This window comes from Psittacula echo, assembly GCF_963264785.1.
Source record: "Psittacula echo genome assembly, chromosome: 1".
Lineage (NCBI taxonomy): Eukaryota > Metazoa > Chordata > Aves > Psittaciformes > Psittacidae > Psittacula > Psittacula echo.
In genome coordinates this window covers 11,812,661-11,825,843 of record NC_137735.1, presented here as the reverse complement: position 1 = coordinate 11,825,843, position 13,183 = coordinate 11,812,661, and the positions used below count along the sequence as shown (strand labels likewise).

Below are 13,183 nucleotides of genomic sequence, written 5' to 3'. Positions count from 1 at the left end.
CGATGGGAGGCTCAGCACCCCACAACAATCCTACAAAGAGCTGGATGGGTAACCCATTAGCTCCTGCTGCAGTGGTGAGCACATGAGGGCAAGGAGGAAATGCAAGCAGAAGGGATTACGAGGTAGAGGATGAGTGTTAGCACAAGCAAAGGTTTTCCTTAGCTTTTCCTGGACAATGAGTTGAGCAAGCTTAAGAGTAAGATCAAAAGGAAGTACTTCACATGCTGTCCTCCTGGGAGTGGAGGTACATCTAATACAGCCTGAGTGTGCCGGCTGACTCAGGAGTGAATGGCTAATTAAAGGTATCTCTGGAAACGTGCTTAGCATATAGAGTACAGTGACCATAAACAGATCACAGCGTCACAAAGAACAGCCTGGTGATGGGAAAGAGATCTGAACAGACTTGCTTGAATTTAAGGAATGACTCAGGGCATAGTACGGCTCTATATCTTGATCAGAAGATTGTCTAGAGATCATTTACACAGTAACCTCACCAAGAACTAAGTTATCATTTCACAAACACAAATATTTCACAACACATCTGACTTCTGACTAGATAACTCGATAACCCCTTGACTTAAGCAACAGGAAGGTAAAGATGGCAGTGAAGAGGACCATATGTAAATAGTAAGAAACCCACATAGTATATCGAAAAGCATTTCAATCCTACTCTAAACCTGACCTGAGCTCATCCATTTTAAATACAAATTCTACTTAAAGGCAGTCAGGAACAGCTCATTCTGGCAGCTTAGACATGATGAAAGCTTTGAAATGTGGTGATGTTCCATTATTAAAAAGACATATTATAAGTGAACTAAGAAGGAAATTACTTTAACTAAAACTTTTGATACCATTTGCAAATGTGAAATAAATGATCAACAATAATATACCAACCCCACCCAAAGGAAATAGAAATGGTGACTACAGCGTCCTGCATGACACGACCAACACAACAGAGGCTGCAAAAATTTCTTTATCCTTATTCCTTATGTAATCACAAATGATAATTGAAAGTATTTCACACAGTATGCCCAGGTGGCCAAGAAGGCCAATAGCATCCTGGTTTGTATCAGAAAAGATGTTCCTGTGTTCAGGAAGAGGAAAATTATCATCCCCCTGTATTTGGCACTGGTAAGGCCACACCTCAAATCCTGTGTTCGGTTCTGGGTCTCTCACTACAAGACAGACATTGAGGTGCTGGAGTGGGTCCAGAAAAGGGCAATGGAGCTGGTGAAGGGTCTAGAGCACAAGTGTGATGGGGAACAGCTGAGGGACCTGGGGGTGTTCAGTCTGGAGAAGAGAAGGCTCAGGAGGGACCTTATCACTCTCTACAGCTACCTGAAAGGAGGTTGTAGTGAGGTGGGGGTCGGGCTCTTCTCCCAAGTAACAAGCAATAGGACAAGAGGAAATGGCCTTAAGCTGAGCTAGGGGAGATTTAGATTGGATATTAAGAAAAACTTTTTCACCAAAGGGGTTATCAAGCACTGGAACAGGCTGCCCAGGAAAGCAATGGAGTCACCATTCCTGGAGTTTTACAAAGACATGTAGAAGGGGTGCTTAGAGACATAGTTTAGGGGCAGTGCTAGGTTAATGCTTGGACTCTATGATCTTAAAGGTTTTTTCCAACCTAAATGATTCTATAATTCTATGATTCTATGTCCTGAAGACTCTGCTGTTTTGGTCACTCATGATCAAACTTTAACATGAACCTTACAGCAGGTGCATGGGAGAAATACTGGTGTAGTTAACCACAATTAAACTATAGATCAAAATGAAACTGCTAGAGCCTTTCTTATATGCAATGAAACCTGAGAGAAATATGATTGCAATTTCAAAAGATATCTGAGGCACAGGTACGAAGGCAAGGAAAGAAAATGATATTTTTCTTTCTTCTGGCAACCAACTTTGGGATGGTGGAACAGCCTTTCAAATTGAAATAGTGGGTTAAAGAAACCTACATTCTAGTAAGTAGATTTTGGTACAGTTCTGAAAGGTCAATATTTTATAATTGCCTGCAGTAAGAGTGACTGCAGTGAGTAATCAAAAAAGCCCCTTTAGTTGTTCCTTCCTTACAGAAGAACTTGTTGAGATCTGTTCAAGCTGAAGCTACTGGCCAGCTCTGAATTAAACAGCTGAATTTTTGTTTAATTCTTTTCTGTGGCTTTTAAAAATGTCCTGCAAGAAAAAGACTCCAAGGCCAATATGATCCTAAGATTTTCTTTTAAGATGAACAGAGAATAATAACAACTGCTTTTCAGTGTTAGAAGGAAAAACAAGATGAAATAAAGGTTTGTAAGTACTTGCTGTCATGGTTTAAGCGCAGGCCATAAATTAGAACCACGCACATGAGCCCTTGCTTTGTTTACAGCACTAGCCTCACTGCATATTTTAGAAGAAGCTTAAAGACTGGCACTTTTTTGGTTGTTGCTCAAAGAATGGTTAATGTAATTGGTGATATATCACGTCAAAAATCCTTTTGATTTCTGGACGATTCTTTTCTTCTCCAAGGACACTCTCTCCTTTCAGCATTTTCTAATAAATATCTAAGAGTATACCAGGCAGCCAGATAAAGGGAGGCTGTCAAACCACTTCTCCACAATAGGAAACCCATATATATGAAACACTCCTACAGACTGACTCTGTATGTTGCAGGACCTGTCCTTCTGATTTCTATCTGCAGGGGTTCTGGCACCTTGCTGGACACTTGTTGTGGTTAAATAACTATTAAATTGACAATATTCCAGGAAAAACAAAACATATACTCAATTTTACTGTGAAAATCATGAAAAATAGCTAAGTGTGCTGTTTGTATTTGATTTAGTTGGACTGCAGAGTGCACTGAAATCACCAACTGTCAGATGTAATATGACAACCAAATGCTTGGAGGCTGGAAGTATTCTGTCACTGTCATGCTGGGGATAATTCATGCCAGTAATCCTCAGGCGCATCTGAGCAGCAGGACACACCGGATGTTATCCTACAGCCTCAATGGAAAACATATTTCAAGGCAACTTGATGATAGCGCAATGATGAGATCCCAGGTGTTAAACCATCAGCAGCACTTAGAGGTACACACAGAACCTTGGCTCTGTTATTCCTCCAAACTCATCATCTACCACTGCTACTTGCCTGTCAAGAGCAAGGAAATATCGTAACAGTACCTGATGATGTAGAGATGGAGAAAGCAGGCTAAAAGACACAAGCCCTCTCAGTAAAGTAGAGTTAAGAGGGGAGGACCAATATGACTGTTTTAAACAGCGTGATCTCCTCTGCTGCGGAGCTAGGCAAAGCTTCCCTAGCTGATGGCATTGTATGCATGCTAACAAGCAAATCCTAAAGCACCCAAGCAAATGGCCTTTCAGTTCTGTAGCAGGACTCCCAATTTGCCCTTATGCTCACATTCTTTATCTGCAGCTTTTACTTTGCCAGCCATCTGAAGCAGCTGTATGCAAAAGCTAAAGCAAGTGAGGATTTGTGCTTTCTGACAGAAAGTCTGGTAGACCAGATGTACACAGAAGAAGAGAATTACTAAGAGAATGTGTACATAGTGATTCACTCTATTCAAGTAAAGTACATGCGAGGTCCAAATTTGTCCCTCAATTTTAAGACCCGGTCTAAAGCCCACTGAGTCCAGGAAAACTCTCCAGGCTTTAATATGTTTTAATAACGGGAGACTTCATTTAAACTATTAACAGCACGTTTCTAAATCAAATTAAGTTTACACTCTTTGTTCATGGGCTGATGAATAACAAAACTGATACAAGATTTGGCCTGAGCAAATATGCAGGTCTATTTACAGATTTACAAAGGAAACCTTGCACAGCACCTGCCCACACATAATTCTGTCTCCTGGCACTACTTTAAGGGGTATTGAATTCCTTCCCACCCACACATCTTTACATAAGTAAAAGCTTAAACATCAATTCAAACTAAATATTTTTGAATGCAGAATCCCTTGAGTGCCATAAAGGGAAACAGTGGTGTAAATGAAACTTTAACTTTCATCATACTCAATAACAGCGCTTAGTGCATTTAAAGTTATTGATTCCCACTTCCAGTAAAATCTTATGTTCCACCAGCCCACTGTGTTTCCACTGGAGGCTGAGACCACCATGTTATTCAGCAAGTAGACAATGCTTCTGTCCTGAATGGCTGGGAAAAAGAGATACCATACAACATGACTTCCAATTTGCTGTGTGAAGAAGGGCAGCCAGGAGCAGAATTTCCTGTCCTTTAGTGGGTCTAGGAGATTTCTTTTACTCAACTAAGAAAGCACGGTCTATGAAAAGTGGCTAGGAAAAGTAGCTCAGTATTTCTGTCACAGGAGCATTAACAGAAGAAAAAATTACATCTTGGCCATTGTCACTGATACCCAGCCTGATGTAAAAAGGAAGACAATATGAAAGTCTCTGATCATACTAATAATTGAGAGGCTAACAAAGACGCATCTAATAGGGAAAGGTTTCAAATAAACAGCTAATGATCAATTCCATTAGTTCAACATGACTTCAGGAGAAGTTTTTAAACTGTCAGACTGTGGTTTGAGCTTGCCCCTGTGTTCAAAGGTCAAAAAGCTGATGGTTTTGTCCTTTCTTTCTGACTCCACCTGATCTTTAGCAGGACAGCAGCAATCTGTCATCTTTTTCACTAATTACAATGTGTTATCATCTTAAAATAGATCATAACCTGTATTTGGATACTGCAAGTCAACAAGAGGCCTGGGGCATTTCGTGGCTGATCTCAAAGTGACACGGACACCAGAAAGGGAGGTAGAAACTGCCACTGCCTGGCATCAGCAAAGGAATTGCAGAAAAACTGGTAAAAATCAGCTTCCACCACTATGCAAAAAACCAGGTGAGTTTGGTAACTTCACTGAGATGAAGTGTCTGCAGCATTACAGGCAGGTTGGAGGGGATGGCCATGTTCAAGCTCCACTTTGCCAGGCTCAATATAGGAAGACTGTGCTCCAGACCAACCGGCTCTGCATCAGCTTCCATGGTAATTCCCACTGGATCTCAGGGAAGTATTTTTGTTACTCAAAAATCCAAACTGAACTACTGCAAAAACCAGTGTTGACCTCCTGGACCTAATTCATATTTCACACTATTTCACTCACTGCAGCTGTACCAACTTTAAGGGAATTTACTCATTAGTGTATGAGAAAGGAAAAGCAGGTCAGTTGTCTTTAGAAAAACAATTTAAATCTTCAGAGCCAATTTATTAAACTGAACCTACATAAACATGAAAGAAGGAGAATCTCAACTGGCTTCAGTTTATGAAGTCAGGACCTAAAGTCTACATTTCAAAGGCATGTGCATTTTGCATTATTTTCCTGCCTCTCATCAATCTATTCCCTTGTAATTTATGCTATATGCATCTTGAATTAAAGAAAAATAATCATTTTCAGGCACTGTTAACCATGAAATGGATTCTCCAGGTTTCACTGAATATTAATAAGACAACTTTTGCATCCCTTCAAATCTATGCATAATTATCTTAATGCATCCCTTTTAGTTGAATTTTGCTACAGTATATATACCAGGTCTGGATATGAATGTTTCTACCACAAACATTTTCTTCCTATAATGATTTCAGCATATCAAAAATCTTGTTCAGGTCACAAACCAAAAGTTGGCAGTGCTGAGGGATAAACTATGATTAAGGTATCCTACATAATACATGTTTGTTGGGGTTTTTTTACTTTGTTCTGCAATACACAGCATTATTCACCATCAAATAAAGGTAATTACAAAAGTATTATGAAAGGCTGGCCAAGAGTTTAGTCTGATAAATTAGTTCTTATGCTCATAATCTGCTACTGGCTTATATAAGATATATATATCTTATATATCTCTTAGAACTGGGCAGAAATGGGGTAACAGAGTAATACACTAAAATGAAGCAGAATGTCAGCCATTCAGTTCTGCCTCTGTAAGCTGCATCTGTACTTCCTGATTCAGCCAATGAATGTGAGCCTCCATGGATTGTCTTTGTCACCATGCACAAAATTTCCCACAGATGAATAAAAATATGGATAATTTTAAGTATTAGGGCTAAGACTGTGTCCACCTTTCAATGGGTTAACCCATGATTTGCTTCTACTTCTCTAAGAAAAAGCTGAAAATGTTTTCTTCAAATCTTCTGTGAAGTCAGTAATAGAGGAGCATTAAAATATGTTTATAGTTTATTCAATAACAAGACAGCTGCTCCCAACTGGAGGGATTGAATTAGAGATCTCAATCAGTATCTTTGCTATAAACATCTCCAAGAACATGCACTTCTACTTGTTCTGCAAGGAATTTCCCACCCAGAGACTGAGCACAGAAGGGCACTAAAGACTTGGAATTCTTAAAAAAAAAAAAAGAAGTATTATTCCTTCGTTTTGAAACTCTGAGCCTTCATTTTCCGGCTGTCAAGAGGGAATCTTTTCATAACGCTTACTCCAGGAAAAGCTGATCATTAAAATCATAAGAAACTGACTGGCACATGTGGGCTAGGCCAACCTCCACCACAAGGCAGGTCAACCTTTGAAGTTAATCTTAAGTCTTGCTCAGACTTTTGCCAATTGAACTTTGAAAATTGCCAAAGATTGTGTTTCCACAGCCTTTGCAGGTGACCTGTTCCCAAGCTTATTTCACCATAGGGCATTTTTTGCCTTCTGTTCTGCAAATTGAACCTGATTCCCTCAAGCAGAGTGGAAAGTGATAGGAATACAAATTTCCCTGGACCTGCAGGCTCCTTCCCCTTGTAACAATTTGTTATTGCTTATCACAAATATATTCTCTCTTGAAAATATATTTATATATTTAGATTAACACTCACCAGCCACTGCTGAGGTATTTCTGGTAGAGGCATTTGAGGAGGCGCCGGCAAACTGTTGGTGACTTCTTGCTTCTGTACATGTTCTTTTATTTCTAAACCTGTAGAAGAGCAACAGGCATCACTTAGCACGGTGGTGGATGCAAACAGGACATTTTTTCCACATGTGGGCACCATGTCTGACTGTCACACACCAAGATCTGGCATGCAGTGCTGCACATAGCCTACCCCCCAAGTGTGGTGATTGAGGCAGGACTGGAGGAATGCTGGGAATTCAGGAATTTAATCAAGCAGAACAAACACATGCTTGCTCTATATGATAATGACATATATGCTGTTTGGGTCAACAAATACCAGACACAGAAAAAATATGCAGGAAATCATTCTGAACTGCCTATGCATCTGGAACTGAAAGATTCAAACAGCTAAAATTCAAACATGTTGCCAGGCATCTACCATATAGATAAAACCATTTATGGAGGTAAGATGTGAACACACTTGTGAACACCCCAATGGCATTGTACAGTGAATAAACAGTCAGCCTGTGGGCACTATGTGGCTGGCTGCCTTTTACCAGGGGAGACAAGCAACAGTTGTTCCCATGACACATTTGGAGGGGCAAAGCCATCAAGCAGAAGCGAGTCCAAAACCACCTTTCATGCCAACAGAGTGGGAAAAAGGGCAGAAGAGGAGACCCTGCCTTCCTGACAGCAATGGTGACAGCTATATGGCCAAGCTCACAGTGCCCATGTTCCCTGGGCATGATCCTGTTGCCACAACCATCTCTGATCGTGGAGCCACGATGCAAGTCTGCACAAGTCCTGGGAGATGCAGTATGGTGTGACATGCCAACCTGGAGCATGCTGCTGCTGGCAGGAACACTGCCCTAAACAACTCACCATTAACTCATCCCTCATTTCTTAAAAATAATCCATAGCTTTCCAGGTGAATTTGAAAAGGGAACAGGAAGCTAACATAAAAGCTGCTTTGAAGGTCCTTTGTATCACTGTTACATCTCCCTCCCTGGGGAAAAGAGGAGTCACCCACTCATTTTGAGGTTTTGGCACACTAATCTACATCACAGTTGAACTCACTTCATAGGAATATGATGTTGTTTATTTTTCTAAATATTAAAAGTGAGATTAAGATGCATCTCCCTAATGTTCTGGCAAAAATTCGGTCAATGGATTGTACTCTGCTTACCCCTAGACTGAATTTAGCTCGTAGTGTTTAGTTTAGGTTTTAAAATGTATATTTACATGGTCAAATGGATGTCCTTTGGTCAAGATCATATAATTCTTGAAAATGTAATCAATGATTAAATGTTTCTTGCCATAATACATCAGTCCCACTGGCTGTGAAGTCATGGATTGAAAACCAACAGTGATAAAACAAACTGCCTCCAAGGGCTACAGATTCTCTTTTCTTCTTACAAATCAAAAGGGGGATTAGTTCTGGGAAACATTCCAATCTTTTTTCCTTTTTTCCCAGTATAACTTTCACTTGTTCCTCTTTAAGTAGGATGAATCCGTATAATGACTGCTATCCATATCCAAGTCTCCCATGCTTTACATAGCAGCCAAAAGTCAAATATGAAGGAAACTAGTTTTCCCCCAATTTTAAACCATGTGCATTTAAGCAAGAACCTGCTCTAACACTGATTTTCTTCTACCAAATTATACAGCAAAGTGAGCACTATAGATTTACAGCATCAGGTCCCTTTAAGGAAAACAGGCAAAGTTGACAGTCATATTAAATGACTAAATCTAGCAACATTTCCTACTCCAAAATAAACTATTTGTGACTTTGTTTTTAGAAGAAAGTCTAAGTTTCAGAAGGAAATGCCAAGTGTTTTCTTCAGATCTATAATCCATTGGGCATGCCAAGACCCAGGAAGAAAAATAAAGTTTATAATTTTGCCAACTATTCAGAGTAACCACTGATTTGGACATGGGGCATGTTGAGGCCAGGCATCTATGACCTGAAGAACACATCTGCCTGGCATAGTTCTCTCTGCTCAAAAGATATTAAATGAAGAAAACAATGTGTGTTGGAGAAATGGAACAAAACAAGGCAAAAGATTTCTGAAGAATTCCCCAAGTAAGAAATTATTGACTTATAAGTATTTTACAAAAAAAATAACCAGACCATTATAGTAATTTCCACACCTTTACAAAGAAAAACATAATTGTCCATTTCCAGATGTTATGAAGAGCCCAGCCACTTCCCAGTTGCCCAGATCCTCCATTACCATTCCCCATGGTTTGCTCCAGCAATCGAAATATTCTGTTGAATATTATATATAAATATATAATATATTATATAATAATAAATTATATTTTATATTTATTATATTATATATAATAAATAATATATAAATATTATGTTCACATAGTAGATTTTTGCAAATGCATATGAAGAGCCTGAACTCAGCATAGTCCTCAGGCCTCTTAAACTGTGCCAGCGACCCAAAAGTTCTTGTGGAGTTATGTGGGTGGAGTAAAACAACGTTTTGAAAAACAGACTCCGAATGACAGTTCAACTTAGTTACAGAGTACTGTGGGTTTATGCATCGTTTATTGCTTTTGATTTTAATGAAGAGATGAATAGTTTCAAAGGGATGGGAGTACTGAATGTTATAACTGATAAAAAAAGCAGCAGGGTCAGATCCAGTAGAGTACATGACTCCCTGGGTAGTTTCACACACACTTGAAGCCAGCACGGGAAGGCAGAGCTCTCAAGAAGGCATTTCCTCTCCTTCCCTGCCTTGTTCCTGTCCCTGCACTAACCTCTCCTTCATGCCAGCGTAAGCATGTGTGTAGCCTCAGGTTGAACCAGACCAGGGATGTGACACCAGTTAGAACTAAACCAGCAAAAAACCGAAAAAGCAAATAATGCTTGTGCTAGCAGAAGGAAAGATGCAATACGTGATGAGCAAGAATGAGTAGCCTGGGGAGAGAAACAGGATGCTTTTTTTATAGGCCATGCTGGCTTAAACACTATTTAAATTGCAGTTCCATAAACTAGAGTTTATAGACCTATAAAGCATAGTCCTATGACCTCTTGCTTAACTGAACTATGGGATTTCCTTGAACTAATTCTTGTTTGAACCAGAGCATATCTTTTAGCAAAATATTCCATTTTGATGAAATGCCAGCAATGGCATGCAGAGCTTACAAAGTTCTTCCATGAGTTCATAGTTTCAGTGCTCAAAACATGTGCTTTATTTCCACTTTGAAACAAATATTCAGCCATTGCACTTACTGTTGTAAGTCTAAGAGCTCATTCTCAGTCACTCCTTTTCTACATCAAGATTAATTATGATGCCTCATTTAGGTAATTTGAACGCATATTTCTGGATCCTTCAAACACTTTTATGACTTTTCTTTGAAATGTCTAAATTTCATCTCCTTGAATGTAGACACTAGAAGTAGGTAAAATGTTTCAGTAACAACTGCACTGAGCTAAACCCTACCACTTAATAGAAGGATCGTCTATGGATCTTGCTAATGGATGGATCCTGTAATAGGATGTAGTGGATCTTGTTATATATCCCTAATAGGCTTTAAAACCAGAATGGTAGGTTCTGAAAGACACAAAGCTATGTACCTTGGGTCTTTTTATCCTTGGCCACATCTGGAGTCATAAACTAAACACGCCTATGAAGGTGCTTTGGTATGGAGAAATTGCTATCCACAGGATTAAAATCTCTCACCCCCCAAAACAAAGGTGGAGGGTGATGATTTCGAACTGTTTGCTGGGAACAGATCTTTGGCCATGCTAACTCGCACATCATGCCTAGGAACCAATGGAGGAGACAAGTCAGCTCAGGCCAAATCCATGCCAAGGACCACTCCATAATTTACCAGAATAAATAATTGAGTTCTAAGGTTCAGCAATATACCCAGCACTGCTTAATTTACTACTGGAGCTGCAGCTCTAGTTGTAGAGCTGCAACACTATCTACAATCCAGAAGGAAAGGACATGACAACCCTTCCCTGTGTTTGCAAAGCCGGCCACAGAATGTCATTTGACTTCTTGAGGAAGCCTAACATCTTTCTTAATAAATCTAGTTGAAAAGATTACAAGGAGAACATGCAGTGTTAGATCAGAATTACTGACATTATTTTGAACTATAAAATAAAGCTCTTTCTAGACATAGCAAATTTCAGATTCTTGTTTACAGATTTTGGTTTGGGGGGCTTTGTTATATTTTGATCAGCTTTTGGAGCATGAAGCTTCCTTCCACAATATGTGAAATCAGTACCTGCTTCCTTCTTTCAGTAGGAAAGTAAAAATAGCGATGGGTCTTTAAGAATGTCCAAACAGAAAGGAGGACAATCATTATTTTCAAGTTAATTTTCTTGGACTTGTATCCTACGGCAAAAGTGATTTCTTTACTGAAGGGGGAAACACTGCATAAAACAAGACCATATTTTTTTAGAACTGGAGAAGAAACAAATCATGAGAAATGCAGCTGCTCACAATGTGGCATTTTTCTTCAACACACTCTGGTATTTTTCAAACAGCTAAACACTGAGGGTTTACACTGACAGTATTTCTGTCAGTGTCAAATATAGGAGAGACAGGGGTCTTATAACCCTGATGCCACTTTCATATGGAAAGGTGTTGTAAGGAAATGTAAGCGTATTGCTAGAAAAAATACTGAGGAATAATCTTCACGTAAGGTGTATAGAGAGGTCACTGTACACACTGAATCATTCATGTAGCATTCAGTTCCATAATCTTCATGGAGACAAAAGTGATTGTGCAATCAGAATGGTTTTCTATGGGAAGGGGGAAGTGTATATACCTCTAATTGCGAAATGCAAACCAAACATATTGGGAACCTTAATATCAAGCCTTTTGATGGATTTGGGTCATTTGACAGAGATGCAGCATGCAGCGCCACACATCTACAGAACTGTACTGTGGCCAGCACTCCCTGATACAGTATAAGTTTTCCATCAAAACTCATAAATAGCATTGTTGCCACAAATAAAATGAAGTAACCACTCTCAGCAGAAGTGAAAACATTCCATGTAGCACATAATTTTGTGGCTGGGTTCACCCGTGTGCACCCAAGATACTTTCAGTATGCCTTGTGCTATATTTTACTGCTGAGCATGAAGGAAAGTGTTCAGGAAAGTTATACTTTGGCTTCACTCTGTCTTTCTGTCTTGCTTCAATCTGTGGCTTGTCTTTAGCCCTTAAACCTATTTCACTTAAACCTAATTCTGTGCATTCTACAAGCAAGAACACCCTCCCCTGACACTGACCTTTTGATGACTGTATCCTCAGGAGAATGTTCGTTATTACCGCCTTCTTCTCCCTGACAGTAGAAGTTAGATATTCATGGTCCAGAAGCTCAAGAAACAGGCGCAGCTCAACTATTAACTCTTCCATGGCTGAAAGACAAAGAAAGATAATTACTTTTTCTAAAAAGCCCCATTTAGAAAAAAGAGAGAATTAATTCTCATTTATCCACATTCATAGTTATTTTCTAGTATTTCTTAAAAAATGTACAGTTCTCCCTGCTGGAAATGGACTATTCATTAGTAAACCCAAGAGAATAGCCCATTAGTGAGCACTACTGGCACTAGTAAGAGTTATCTCAAAATTGGTGCAGAAAAGACAGTTCTTTTCACATACCACATCATCAAGCCAGCACTAGACAAAAGTGAGTCCAGGAGTGGAGGCCATCTGCTTTTTTATCAGTGCCATTCGGGTTCCTCTCTCATTAACAAATAATTTGTCACTGCAGAACAGGTTTGGTAAAGCTTCTAGACACATTGGTATTTTCATAAATCTTCAGGGAAAGTCTGTCATTCCCTCATCTTACTGTTCTGTTTACTGTGGTAAAAAAGAGCAGGTATTCCTTTTTTACAGTGATTTGTCTTTCTTATAATTTCCAAAGACAAGCTCCCAACCCACTGCATAACTTCTTACTACTCCCCAAATTCCTGATGATGCACTTCATATTTCATCCTATTACTACAGATCTCAAGGATTTCCAAATCATTCCTAGAAAAAAAAAATTGCATTCCTTCTCTGTATTCCAAATGCTTTTCAAATTTTAATCAACAAACTTTATTGATATACAGCACATTTCTACTCTTTTTCCTTTCCAGTTAGGCAAATTCTTGCATTGTCTTAATAACTGCAGTAGCTCAGCCCATACATATAAACACATTTGTTACAGCCTAATCATATGATACCTGTTCAGCAGGTTTATGAGAAGCCCATGGTATTGAACCTCCTTTTCATGCTTCTGTTTTCTCATTATTCTGAGATTCTCTGGTCCCTTTGCTTAAGTGGGCTAACATTTTGTTTTCATCTTGGATGGAACAGTTCACATTTCCA

At 39.2% G+C, this 13,183-nt stretch overlaps 1 protein-coding gene across 2 annotated transcripts in view; it reads right to left on the bottom strand.

Annotated features, from left to right (window-relative positions):
• AFAP1 (actin filament associated protein 1) overlaps positions 1-12,226 on the bottom strand; it is a gene marked incomplete at both ends in the record, with an annotated part of 60,437 nt that extends 48,211 nt beyond the window's left edge. For both annotated transcript variants that reach the window (XM_080631383.1, XM_080631384.1), the window contains 2 exons: positions 6,823-6,920; positions 12,100-12,226. In XM_080631383.1, coding sequence (XP_080487509.1) covers positions 6,823-6,920; positions 12,100-12,226 — 225 coding nt within the window. The remainder of the gene's footprint in view (positions 1-6,822; positions 6,921-12,099) is intronic.
• Positions 12,227-13,183: the final 957 nt, after the last annotated feature.